Source organism: Miniopterus schreibersii (genome assembly GCF_964146895.1).
Source record: "Miniopterus schreibersii genome assembly, chromosome: 3".
Classification (NCBI taxonomy): Eukaryota; Metazoa; Chordata; class Mammalia; order Chiroptera; family Miniopteridae; genus Miniopterus; species Miniopterus schreibersii.
In genome coordinates this window covers 20,370,118-20,384,484 of record NC_138103.1, presented here as the reverse complement: position 1 = coordinate 20,384,484, position 14,367 = coordinate 20,370,118, and the positions used below count along the sequence as shown (strand labels likewise).

Sequence of the window (14,367 nt, the reverse complement as noted above, 5' to 3'; positions counted from 1 at the left end):
AACATGTTCCCTGACTACTGTGTTTGTAATGAACTGGTAGTTAGATCTGTGAACTTGATCAGATTCAGGACTGAACTAATAAGATTTCATAGAAGGTTTTATGTGTTTCCTGTTGTTCACTTTGTGTGGCATAAACTCTCTACTTGTCTCTCTTTTTGTGATAAGACTGATCAAGTGGGTTCAGATGTTTTTATTCTGGTCCATTCATTATGAAGTTTCCTGTCAGCATTTCACCTGTTGGTTTTAGTAGCCATTAATGATTAATGGCTAGATTCATTATTCCATTAAGAGTTGCAAAGTGATAATATTATAGTTTGTTCCTTCTTCATTTATTATCCCAAATGCTTTTATTTAAAATACAAAATTTATTCTCATTATCTATTCAGTTATCTGGAGATACTGTTCATCTAGAAAAAGCAGAATAAGTTCTTTAACCTTTACCCCAACACACCTTTTAAAATCCAGTTTTTAGAATAATTCATTGGTTTCCATGCTAGCACCTTCCATAGTGATTATGGGTTTTTAAAATATATATATTTGTATTCATTATAGTTGCTATTCCTTTTGATGCTCTAATTATCTTGTTTATGACCAGTGGGAACCATTGAGTTGCCTCTTGAGTCTTCTGATACAACTCTAGTAACCTTTAATAGCTTCTTTGACTGCTGGTATGCTTAAGACGATATTCCTACCTTATATTGAAATCAACCATTTCTTCAAGGGGCTTGTTCCCTTTGATGGGAAATGGTACTTAGAAACCATAATCTGGGTTCTAAGGGTGTTGATTAATATTGGCTTTTTTTGTTGTTTTATAGCCTTTTTGACTGAAAAGAGCTAGCAAGGTGGTCTTTTCTTCCTTTGTTGAAAAAAAGATAAGTTTATCCTGATATTTCAAATTCCAGTTAGACTCCAGGACTTACCTTTTTAAAATTTTGGTTCTCTTTTTCTGAAAATTCTGGTTTATAACGATATTAAATTATTTATTTGTTTCCTACTACATACTCATAGTTTCAGAATAACTGTATCAGTATCATTACTAGTAATATAATTAATGAAAAAAAATTTATACTTTTGTAGCAGTTTTTGTCCCTGGGGTATATCTGACTAGAGCTAAACAATCAAATTACCTTATTTTAAAGTCACTTGAAATAATTAATTATTTTTTGTGTGGTTAAGCTACCAACTCAATAAACATTTAGGTTTGCTTTGTTTTTACTTTTACAGATTCCCTTTCTAAAAATTTAATTTTGCCTTATAATTATGTAAAACATTTATATGGTTCCACAGTCAAATCTCCCAAGCTTGTCTCCCTGCCTTCTCCAGCTTGTTTCCTCCCTTCCCTCCCGTGCAGTGACCAGTTTTATTAGTTTTTAGTCTGTCTTTCCATTTTTACAAATATATAAACAACTACATATATATATATATGTGTGTGTATATATATGTGTATGTATGTATATATACACACACACATACGTACACACACACACACCTTTTGTTAGGTAGATGGTAATGGACCACACATACTTTTCTCTACCTTCTTTTTCTCATTTACCATATATCTTGGAAGTCACTCTTATTCTGCTTCTGCTAAAATGTGATTCTTTACAATGCAAATGGCTTTAGTGTTCTTCAGCCTCCTTAATAAAATAAACCTGCTAACCTGGGTTTAATCCTAGTTTAAATGATCGGCCTTGTAGTGAAATTCATGAATAATGTAAAGTCTGATGCTTTGTGAAAGATCAATTTGTGACCAGTGCTATAGTTCAGATGAATCATTTTTCTTTTACCTTTTCTTATCTCTTTCTCTGTCCCGTCAATATAAAGGCTTAAAGCTCACTGACACACAGCATGCTTTTTGGAATATCTACAGATGAATGTGAAATACAAGAGAGAATGCTCATATTTATTTAGCAGATTCTTCATTCTAGGCATTGTGCTAGGTGCTTTGCATCGTTTTTAAAAATCTCTATAATAACTCAGTATAACCCTTGGTGATATTCCTGGTTTATATATGAGAAAGTTGAGTCTCAAGAGAAGCTAAATAATTTAGCTAAAGTTACACAAGAGTCTAACTTACAGGTGTTTTGGATCCATAGCCCAGTGTATTAAGTTGCCTCTTAGGAACATGGCACATCTACACCTATGAGTGTGCATGTTTGAGAGAGATGCTCTCTCATTTTAATATATTATGTTTTCTTTTTAAAAAAACCACACCCACACAACTATTAAAGAAGCCTTAAGTTGAAAACTGAATTTCAACCTTACTTCTTTGGAAAAAGGATTTAGATGTCTAGTCCCACAGATTATCAGTGTAAAACTATTAGTTTTTAAAAATGTAAAAATAGAAATAACCCTGGGATGTATAAGCCAATATAAAAAATATTGAGTGTCATCCTTCTAGTATGCTCGGCAGCGGTCATCCCCTTAGAATCCAGTCTTGGCCTTTGATGGATTGATTGGTTACTTTTAAGTAGAAGTACCACAGCGAGTCCAGAGGAAAATGACTTGGTGGTGAAAGGAAGGGGAAATATTGAGACTGTTCAGCCTGGAATAGTAGCTGGAGACAAGGGGCAGAAGGAACCATGTTAAGATTATGAAATTCCATTATGAGAAGAGTAATGGTTCTTTATCCTCACAGGGGACTGAGGAAGAACCCAGAGGGGGCTAATGTAGCGTTATTAGTCCTATTTCAATGATTTAAAAGAAACTAAAAAAACAACTCAGAGGGGAAATGGCCCAGAGAGCTGGTGACACAGCTCTTTTCTGCTGATCGGTTACCTTCCCTTCCTCTTTGCTGATTTTGCGTAGGTCTAATTATCTTTTAAGGGCTGTGTTAATTTCAGACCGGAAAGGTGGTAAAGAGACCTTTAAAAATCTGTTCTAAATGATTTTTTTAAATAACCATGGTCCTGTCCGGCTGGGCATGGCTCAGGGGTTGAGCATCGACCTAGGATCCAGGAGATCGTGGTTTGATTCCCAGTCAGGGCACATGCCCGGGTTGTGGGCTCGATCCCCAGTCAGGGGCATACAGGAGGCAGCTGATCAATGACGACTCTCTCATCATTGATGTTTCTCTCTCTCTCTCTCTCTCTCTCTCTTTCTCTCTTTCTCTCTCTCCCCCCTCCCTTCCTCTCTCTGAAATCAATAAAGATATATTTTAAAAATAATAATAATAATAATAATAGTAACCACGGCCCTCCACTTGGTACCCCCTCTTATTCAGCTCCTTTCCACCTTAACATCTGAACAACTGAAAGAAAGGACCAGTCTGGTCTGAAGGGAGTATTTTAAGAAATTTAAATAAACATTCAACATAAAACTAGAGTTTGATTAATGTAAAATGCAGAATTTTAAAGCACCAGGCAAATTGGTCTTACCATGGAATATTCCTAAGACATAAAGCCAAGGAGCTTTTAAAAATCAAGATGTAGAAATAAACTCTAACAAATATTCCTTCTAAATATTCTGCCTGCCTGGCCAGTGTCAGGGAAAGCTGAACTGATCTAACTTGTCTCCTTCCTTTGACTTCTCTTGGGCCAGTAGGTCAGGACACCATTGCTTTTTTTCAGAGAAGCTATTTCAGCAGGATTCCTGAGAATAATATAAAAAGAAATGTAGACAACTTAAACAAAATGTGGTATAGAGCAGCCATTTTCAACCAGTGTGCCACAAGTTGAAAAATTTTAAAACATGCAACAACTGACTATTTAGTCAGGGGTGCTGACCTCTTTCCCCTTAGATTGTCGCATAAAAAAAAATGACAAGAGCCCGGCCGGGCGTGGCTCAGCGGTTGAGCGTCAGCCTAGGATCCAGGAGATCATGGTTTGATTCCCGGTCAGAGCACATGCTGGGCTGCGGGCTTGATCCCCAGTTGGGGGCATGCAGGAGACAGCCAATCAATGACTCTCATCATTGATGTTTCTGGCTGTCTCTCTCCTTCTTCCTTTCTCTCTCTGAAATCAATAAAGATATATTAAAAAAAAAAATCAGCTCTTAAAAAAAAAAAACAAAGACAACAGCCAACACAACTATAGCTGTCCAGTGTGAATGAATCAAAATTATACCATTTTTTTGGTCAGATCTGCAAAAATATATATATTGATATGCCGTAGAAGTTTAGTAATTAGTTTATGTGTGCCATGAGATGAAAAAGGTTGAAAATCACTGGTATAGAATATTATTCAACTTAAAAAATGAAGGCAGTTTGACATGCTATAACATGGATGAACCTTGAGGACATTATGCTAAGTGAAATAAGCCAGCCACAAAAAGACAAATACTATATGATTCCATTGTTGTGAGGTACCTAGAGTAGTCAAATTCACAGAGACAGAAAGAATGGTGTTTGCCCATGAGCTGGGGGGAGAGAAGGTGTTAGTATTTAATGGGTATAGAGTTTCTGTTTTGCAAGATGAAGAGTTGTGCAGATTGGTCACATAACACTACTGAACTGTACACTTAAAAATGGTTAAGAAGGTAAATTTTATGTTATGTGAATTTCCCCACAATTAAATTTTTTCAAAAGATGCAGGCATTCTGGAATGCAATTTTTTTAATAATAGAATTCCACTTGAAGCCTTTCTCATGAAGATTGGGGATGGAGAGGAGGCTGACCTAGACTACTTAAAAAATCTCAGCAGAAAATTATGAATTACCAAGAAAAATAGTTGGTGAATTTATAATTTTCAGTTACTACTTATCTATTTTATACTTTATTAAAATGCTTTTGTAGATGTAAAAATTCTTAAGATAAAATATGAAAGGTAGGTAAATTTATTGGAAATGCTATAAGATCTGGCCTTTTCTTTCTTACTTATTGTATGGGCTATAGCTTATCTGGCAACCAGACCAATTGATTCTTAGATGAAGGTTTGCTTTAAGAGAATGACTTGTGAACTCTTCAAAAATAGACAAAAGCACAGCTGTGAAAGCAGAACAATTATATTTATTAAAAATTATATGTATTTTTAAAAAGAGCTCAACCTCTAAGATTCATATAGTTGATTTTTAAAAATCTGTAATTATTTCATTAAAATTTAGAAAATTTTAGTAATGACTTAGCTTTCTTAAATTTAAAAACATAGGAGTGTTAGTCCCCATCTCCAAGAAAATTCATCATTTCCATTTAAAAGTTTCTGTGTGCAGTAATTTAGAATTTGGCACTGAAAACCTGTTTTCACCCCCACTTTAAAGCAGTATGTCATCTCAAGATTTTATTTTAAATAACTGAAAACTCAGTTTAATACTCCCTTATACTTAATCTGACTTTTGATATTTTGGAATGTTTTCATGTTTCATAATAGCAGTAATATTTGAAAATCAATGTTTTCTTTCCTTATCTTTATGTTATTTATTTGAATAACCATAATTAAAAGTAATTATCATCTGTGTTTCTAATAATGTGTTATGTAATTCATATTTATCTTCATGTAATAGTATAATTTTTTTTAAATGGGGCTAATGATTGAAATTACCCTCAACACACTTAGATGATAAGGAAGTGAAATGCTATCTATTCCGTATCTATTAATTAAACACAAAACAAATTTCCTATTTGAGTTGCCCAGATCATGTGCAGTTAGAATTATTCCTGTATTATTTGTAGTAGTTTCAGCTGAAATAAAGTATGAAATGTGTAAATCCTGTATTTTCATTGCCAGGTGTAGAAACCCTTAACATTTTTCTGGCAGTTCTTTTTTGACACTTTATGCCTTGCTAGTACATTATAAGCCAGCAGAAGCCATAGCATGTTTGTGTTTATTTGGGGGAGGTTGGGTATAAGGATGAATGACTACTATGGCCCAACAGGAAGTTTGTCATTGTGCTGATAGGTGGCTCCATGTTTAAATTCTGTCTACAGATTTTAGGTGCTTCCTTTTCATTCAAGAATCTCTGAAGCAAAGATTTCATTTCATTCAACTGCATTGCTGGGAGAGCAGAAGTCAAATGCTTACCACACGGGAACATTCTAGAGCTTCTCCCTTTTATGCCCTTTTCCCCCAGTTGCCAAAGAACTAAAACCTGCTATGTATTTTCAAATCTCTATTTCGAAAGTACAACTAATTATAGAATCTAAGTAATGACTAAATCGATGTTTATTGTACAGTTCTTTATACTTTTCTGTATATTTGAAGTTCTCATAATAAAATGTTGGGAAAAAATGGAACTGTGTCTTCTAGTAACCTTGTATACATTTCCAACAGAGTAGGGCATTTGGGGTGGTTCTGGAAACCTATGAGTTAATAAATAGCTGTCTAGCTGATCACTTACCTGTCCATTGGGAGGGCTGCTGGAACACTAACCCTCCCAGCCATCATGACCATGCTTTACCACCTACTCACGCTGCTTGCATCTTCCCTCTACTCTTTCTTCTATCTTTCTCTCTTCCTCTCCTGATGATTTTCAAAGACTTGGACCACAGCCTCTGGAGACCCATCAACATCATCTCTAAAAACATGGACCTCTCTACTTTGCCCACCATAGAACAGTGAGGAAATAGAGAAGGCGCTGACATTCGTTAAGTGTTTACCACCTGCCAGGCACTGTAACTTTTGCCGTTTTGTATTGTTTTCTTATTTGATCCTCACAATAACCTGTTTTATAATTGAGACTGAGACTCACAGAAGGAACTTTCCCTGAGTCACACCACCAATAAATGACAGAACCCAGATTCAAGCCCTCATCTCTTTCATCTGAAATCCCATTCATGTTCTTTCCAGAATGCCCATTCCCTCAGATATCCACTTGTGATCCTTCCCTGCCACCAGAAATGCCTTCTGAGATGCCTTCCATGCCACTGGGAATCCTTGGGAATTCTTTGCCTTGGTCACTCGTGTAGGAAGTGAAAAGATGAACTTGGGAATTGTTGTTTATTTGTATTGGCGTTCCAGTACCTAACAATTGATGCCTTGTGGTCACTCAGAAAAAGATGCAAATGAATGAACGAACAAGAGAACTCATAATATACCAGGAACACACCTTCTTTTCCGGTTTCTTTTTGGAGAACGCCGCACAGACTGCTTTTTCCTATTAGGTCATGCCAAGAATACTTTTAATTGCTTTGCTAAAGGTAAGGCAGAAAGGAATGATATTCTTTTCATAATTATACCAGTATCCACCCTATTTTATTGCCTTACCTGCTGTTTAGACTGAAAGAGCTATATGAAGGTGGGAGTAGATTGACTGTGGATTCCCTGGAATATCTCAGTCTGAAGACTATTCAAGCATATCTTACCCCCCCCTTTTTTTAAGGGAAAATAACTTAAAAGCAAATAAATTTTCTATGATACTACAGAAAATCATTATTCAGACCACTGTTTTCTGAGTATTACATCTATTGTCATCTATTTGATACAAAGAATGGGGGAATTCTTGGGAATGACCATGAGTACACTAGTTTATCATCTTAAATTAATGATTCTAAATTCTTGGAAGGGATTAGTTTCTAGTTGGCTATAGTCAAATTATTCCCAGAAGGGTCTTCATAAACCAAACCAAGATGTAAGAAGCATATAGTTTCTTGGTAAGAGAACATCTTGTGGTAGGTGGCCCTTTGTTCTGAAGAAGCTGCAGTGACATTCTCTACTTCATGAGCAGACATTCTCTACTTCATGAGCAGCCCATCGGGGAGAACCTTGTTCTCTTTTCCTGGTTAAAGCCACCATAACCCCATTGGTTCGACAAGTCACATTGTTAGTGCTGATGATGTCATCTCATCATTAATTTGACTAAATATGTGATTTAGAATGTTTGAATTAATGAATATAATGAAGCTACTAGAATCTAGAGTAACATTCTCCACAGAGTTGAGGGCTCTCCTTTAATCTTCTTTCATCCCCAGTTTCTTTCTCTCTATTAGCTAAGATTATGTGGCTACAGTGGGCACCCCATAAAAGTGAGTGCCCAAGCAGAGAGGAACAGCTGGTACCTTCTTCTCTGAGTATGAAAACCCCACCTACTGCCTTCCTTCGACATTATTTGTGAAATGGTAGTTTACTTCCAAATTTGAGCCTGATCAGATGACATGGGTTTTTGGTTTTGTTTTTTTTCTTCTCAGGTTGTGTTTAGTGGGTTTATAAGAAAAATAGAAACAACCAAAAATGACAATTTCCAAAGAGATGGAATGTCTTCAAAAACATGTAGGATTAAGATACTAATACTATAAATTTTGATGTTTAGGTAACTATGTGTCATTTCTACTTGTAAATGCTAGTAACTGTGGAATATAGCAACACCACACTAATTCAGATGAATCGAAGTGAAGACTAAAGACATTTGTGAAGAAATGCAGATATATTCTTTTGAAGAACGGGTAGCACCTATAATCATGTGAGCAAAAGTGGTACTTGATAAAGCCATATACTGGCTGGAAAGGACCTGGAGGTGATCCAGTCCACCCTTTGTGCTTACAAAGGAGAACTGGAGGGCTTGAGAAGCTGTGTCTTATTCAAGGTTGCAAAGCGAGTTTGTAACAAAGCTGAGTATATCTATTTAACATAACCAGACAAGTAAGTTTATTGGTATGGTAGCTTTTCATAGTCAGTGAAGTTCTTGACATTTTTTCTTTTAAAATATTTCAGTGAGTCTGGCCGGGCATGGCTCAGCGGTTGAGCCTCGGCCTAGGATCCAGGAGATCAGGGTTCGATTCCCGGTCAGGGCACATGCCCGGGTTGCAGGCTCAATCCCCAGCAGCAGCCGTGCAGGAGGCAGCTGTTCAATGACTCATCATTGATGTTTCTATATCTCTCTCTGTCCCTCCCTCTTCCTTCCTCTCTCTGAAATCAATAAAGATATTTAAAAAAATTTTTTTTTAATTAAAAAAAATATTTCAATGAAATACATGAATGTTGTTTTTAAAAGCCAAATGATACAAAAAAGTTTATAATAAAAAGCAGCAGTCCCCTCCCACTTCCATCCTGTCCCTCAGAGGCAATCACTTTCAACTTTCTTCTGATATTTACCTGTTTTTCCAAATAGTAATATACTTATTGTTACTTCTTGATTTTTCTGTTTATCCAGTGACATGCAGATATAGCAGATTGCCCAGTCATTTTTTTGGTCCAATAGTATGTGCAAAGCAAGGATTGCCTGTAGTTTTTTAAGTTTTCCTTAGTTCCTAACATTGTTTCTGTTTCCTCATAATTTTTTCTGTCTGCATATTGGTCTGTTTTGGATTTTGTCTCTCATGTTGAAGGCTTTCTTCAAATATTTGGCTAATTTTGGCTGTCTATTATTTAAGAATGAATTAAAAAGGGGTGATAAGCTCTGGGTGTGAAGGCAGATCTTATTAATGGTTTATCTCTATAGAGTGATGAAGTGAAAAGTTGGCTTTGTAATTATATCTTTTCTCTGGGGCTTATGCTTTTCTTTATGGCTTATACTTTTTATGATCTACATAAGAAATTGTTGCCTAAACTAGGGTCACAAAGATTTTTTTCATCTTTTTTCCTATCAGTTTCATAGTTTTTGTTTTATGTCTAGACATACGATCTATTTTGAATTGATTTTTATATACAGTGTGAAGCATGAGTACAAGTTCATTTTTTACATATACATGTCCATTTGTTGAGCACCACTATTTCAAAAGACCGTTTTTCTCTCTACTGAATTACCTTGACTCCTTTGTCAAAAATCAGTTGGGGAAGTGTGTGCGTGCATGTGTGTATAAAATTTCTGGACTCTATTCTGTTCGATTGATCTATATGTCTATCCTTTTACCAGTACCACACTGTCTAGAGTATTATATTTATAATGAGTATTGAAATCAGATAGTAAATTCTTCAATCTTATTATTCTTTTTTTTAAAAAAAAAATGTTTATTCTAAATCCTTCATTTTTCCACAAAAAGTTTAGAGTCAGCTTGTTGATTTCTACAAGCCTGCTAGGACTCTGGGATTGTGTTGAATCTATAGATCAATTTGGGAAGAATTAACATCTTAAGTATCTTGCATCTTCCAATCCATGGATGTGGTATATCTTTTTGTTTATTTAGGCTTTCTTTCATTTCTCTCATTAGTTTATTATAGTTTTAAGCATACAAATTTTACATATGTTTTATTAGAGTTGTCTCTAAGTATTTTGCTGTTTGATGCTCTTTAAATCATAGGTTTTTTAATTAATTCAATTTTCAGTTCATTGCTAATGTAAAAAATAAAATTGATTTGTATATTTTGACCCTATATCCTTGGACCGTACTAAATTCTCTTATTAGTTCTAATAACATTTCATAGACTATTTGGTATTTTTCTGTTTAGACAATCATATCTGCAAAAAAAGATAATTGTATTTCTCCCTGTCCAAAGGACTATATGAATTTTTTTTCTTTCTCTTGACTTACTGCATTGATTACAGCTTCTAGAACAGTGTTGAATATGAGTAGTGAGAGCCAACATCTGTGTCTTGTTTGTGATTTTAGGGGGAAAGCATTCAGTATTAAATTTGATGATTCAGGTTTTATAGAGATTAATGTATAGCTTGGGGCAGATAGGCCTGACTGCTGTGGTGTTTTGGGTACTGATGGGCAGAAGGAAGCCGGAGGCCTCACTTATCAGTATGCTACCTTCCACACTAGTTCTTATTTCTCCACTCACTGCCAGTCTCCACTACTGGACCCGGTGCCGCTGTGAGAGGATCACCTTCTCCAAACGCAACTTCCTGCCCAACTCCTGCTGGCCTGGAGGAATGCCAGTGACCTGGTCTCCCAGGGATGGGGTGGGGATCCTAGTCCAGCCTTTCTTCCTGTCAACATAGTGCCAGTCCTTATTATCTGCTTGTTTCAGAAATCTGGTGCTTGTTATTTGCTGAGACTTTGCAGGGCTCTATTGGGTGAATCAGCCTTTTACAGAGCACTTAGATTTTGGTTTCCTGATCTATGCAAAGTTCTTCAGCACTCTTCTCCCTACTTGTCATCTCCAAAGTGAGCTAACATTCCAGTTTATGATGCTGCTTCTCCTGTTCTGTGTGCTTTTATGAAGATATTTATATCTCTCTACAAATAAATATGTGTTTGATTGGTTATGTTTAATTTCCTGGAAAAATTTTAAAAGCAGTTTATTTTATGAAATAGTTGAGCTTTTGATATTGGAGGAGTTGCTATTTTTTCCCTCCTATAACTTTGATTACATTACTGGTTTCATTAGCAAATACTTTCATCAGAATCAAGGTTAAATTTTAGTACAAAGCAAAATTCATACTAGCTTCTGAAAATTTCAGATGTTCTGTATTCAGCTTTAATTAATTGTATGTTGAGTGTAAGTTCTTAATTTAGGAATTAGTATTAATTTCCGTCATGTTTGTTATCAATTAATCTTTTCTATGTTGAATTAAAGTGAGTTAGCAATAGGGAATTGTTTATTCAAACCAAGTTCTTGTAAAAAGTATTTCTAATTGAATGCCATTGATTCTTTGTAACCCAGAACCAGTTTTTCTCTTACGTAGGCCAATCTCACATTTGCAAGTCAACTTTATACCTAGGATTTGAGCACATACTCACATATATAACATTCTCCTTCCCCCCCACACATACCCCACAAACTCCCATTCCACAAAAGATGTTCTTTATTACTTGAGTAGCTATCAAACAGATAGAGCTTATTTAATGTTTAATTTTGCTCTTCGAAATAAAATTTCTTATTAGAAATAATAGTCACAGATATCAGCAATCTCCAAGGCATAGGCTATCCAATGTCCTCGCCTCATTCACCCAGATCAGGCCTGAAAACACAGAAGCAGTCATGCTTGTGGAATTTGAATTCAGCATGAGTTTGTGAAAACAATGAAGATGCATTTTCTAGCTCCCACTTCCCCAGATTTTTCCAGTTCACTTTGCTGTGTGAGTTGGTTTGTATAGTGGGACATTCCCTCTTTCCCTTACTTACGTCTAGTAGGAAATATGGTGTTATCCGGACTGGGGAAGTTAGCTGTATACCAAAATGTAAATCATGTTAATATTATATATAATTCAGGACGAAATAAGCAACTTGTTGTTTGTCATTTACCCTGTTGCTTTTGGGGGGAAGCATCCACTTATTTCATCCATTCAACAAGCCTTGATTGCAGAGGACTTGCTCTATAAGGCTATGTGCCAGGTGCTGAGGACCCCATGGTCAACAATGAGTGTGAGATCCTGCTCTCTCAGAACTTGCATTCTAGTGGCAGAGAGAGAGAAATAAATAAAAAGCACAGGCAGAGATGAGTTTTAGAAGGGAAGCAGAAAGTAGAGGATGAATGCTACAGGGAGAGGGGCTGCTCGGGCTCCTCGGGGTCAGGGAAAGCCTTTCTGAGGGGGTCCCTTTCTGGAACGATGTGGGTGGGAAGGGAGGCTATGCAAAAAGCACTGGGCTTGGAGGACAATCTCAGATCTATTTAACTTATGACCTAGGGGAAGGCACTTATTCTGAGGATGAGCTTTTTTTGTCTGTAAAATGGGAAAGAAAACACATGCTCAGCTTCAAATGGGCATATACAAGTTTCAAAAGGAGAGAATTTTAAAACTGGGCAGCCCCTGGAAATGAGAGGTGGCTGGTATTTTTTCCAGCAGCATGAACCTCCCAACCAACGAAAGAACTTAACTTTATCTTTAAGACTTACTATAAAGCTACAGAAATAAAGACACGGTGGTGCTGCCATAAAGAAAGACAAATAGATAATGAAACAGAATAGTCCAGAAAAAAAGCAAAACATGTGTGGTCAGTTGATTTCCAATAGTGCTTTCATGCAGGAATTCCTTCCTGGCATTTTCAGGGACATTTGTATGTTACTCCAAATTGTGGGAATAATCAGTTGAGAAATCAGGGTAAAGGAAAAAAAAATCTGTGGGAATTAAAGTTTAACCATCAACATAAGCATTACTAGTTCAAAGGAATCCACTGACATGAAGTTGAAAACAGGAGTGGAATCAACATCAGAGGTTAAGGTCAACATTTCTAAAGCCAGGACTAGAGAAAGGATGTAGAAGGGGCCACAATCAAATTAATCATTCTTGCTTATCACTGTCGCTGTGTTAGAAGTGTGTTTGTGGCCCTATCTGCTAACAGCGAGTCATTCTTATCAATAAAAATATGTTAATGAATTTATACACATTAGTATACTTTATAAAAACCCTGTAAGTCTTGTTCCAAGAAATAATAAGTTTTGGAAGCTATCCTTAAATTGGCAATTTTGAAACATGTTTCTGTGTAGTAGTGCTGTTAACCTTGTTCTAGGATATCAGAATGTTACATTATCTTACAACAGAATCCAATGGCGTTTCAGTGTTTAAATATTTGCTGTAAGCTACTGTTCTCTGTAAATACGTTTGCAGAAGAAACACAAAGACAAGTTGTAAATATCACTGTGGAATACTCCAGTGTGAAATAAGCTGATCTAAAATATGAATTAGGACAAGCAATATCAGTTTTAACAGCAAGACCAAAATCAAGGCAAGCAGACAAAATATTTCTATTTCTACAAAAAGGAAATGAGCTTATATGAAGCAATGTGTAGTCTAACGCCCAATTTGTATTAGCTTTGGACACACTCAGAACAATTTGACCCACATTAGCGCAATGTGAAAGAAACTCTTTTATATCTGGAATGTTTGTCACAAGACAAATATTAGCAATTAAAACTTGTGTGGTTTAAAATCTCTTTGAGAATAACTTTTAAATATTAACTATTTATGACATCTTTTAATGTTTAAATGATATTTATTGGGCATCTCTTTGGTGCTAATGTTTTAATCTTTTAATTTTCTATTACTAAGTGTGTATATCAGGTAGAGATTATTTATTGAAATATATAATTTTTTCACAGTATATTGGTTCATAATAACTCATGTACTTTTTCTTATATCTTACTTTACCAAACCACCCCCTAAAACTTTTAATATAACCCTATCACAGAAAAGTGAGTCACTGTTTTATGATAACTCATTATTATTTAAAAAGACATAATAAAGTGCGATTAAAATATGTAGAATAATTGATGATTTGGGAATTTTTATTTCTTGTTATCAAATCCTGAAGATTAATAACTGTTGGGAATTTGGAAAATTAAAATTTTCTGACAAAGCTGCTGGTGATCCAATAGCTAAAGGTTAGTTTTGCCAACAAATAGTGCTAAAACTATTGGATAATGGTATGTAAAAAAAATAAACTTCCACTGTTATATCACACCACATATATAATGAGCTTAAAATGACTTATAGATCTAAATGTGAGGATTGAAACTAATAAAATCTTAGTGACCTTGTGTTGTGGACTGAATTGCATTTCTTCCCCCTTCCGCGCCCCCCCTCCCCAATTCATGTTGAAGTCTTAACCCCAGTGCAATGATATTAGGAGGTGGGGCCTTTGAAAAAGGGAACTATTCTATATCTTGATTGTAGTA

The 14,367-nt window shown here is 35.6% G+C and overlaps 1 protein-coding gene across 4 annotated transcripts in view; it reads left to right on the top strand.

The window, feature by feature from the left end:
- PARN (poly(A)-specific ribonuclease) overlaps positions 1-14,367 on the top strand; it is a 139,087-nt gene that overhangs the window by 111,673 nt on the left and 13,047 nt on the right. Inside the window, exon 23 of one of the 4 annotated variants that reach the window (XM_081131640.1) lies at positions 5,861-6,161. The exons of the other annotated variants lie outside the window; for them this stretch is intronic. Within the exon in view, the coding sequence (XP_080987766.1) occupies positions 5,861-5,867 (7 nt within the window). The 3' untranslated portion in view covers positions 5,868-6,161. Of the gene's footprint in view, positions 1-5,860; positions 6,162-14,367 lie in introns of those variants that run through there. 4 annotated transcript variants of the gene reach the window in all.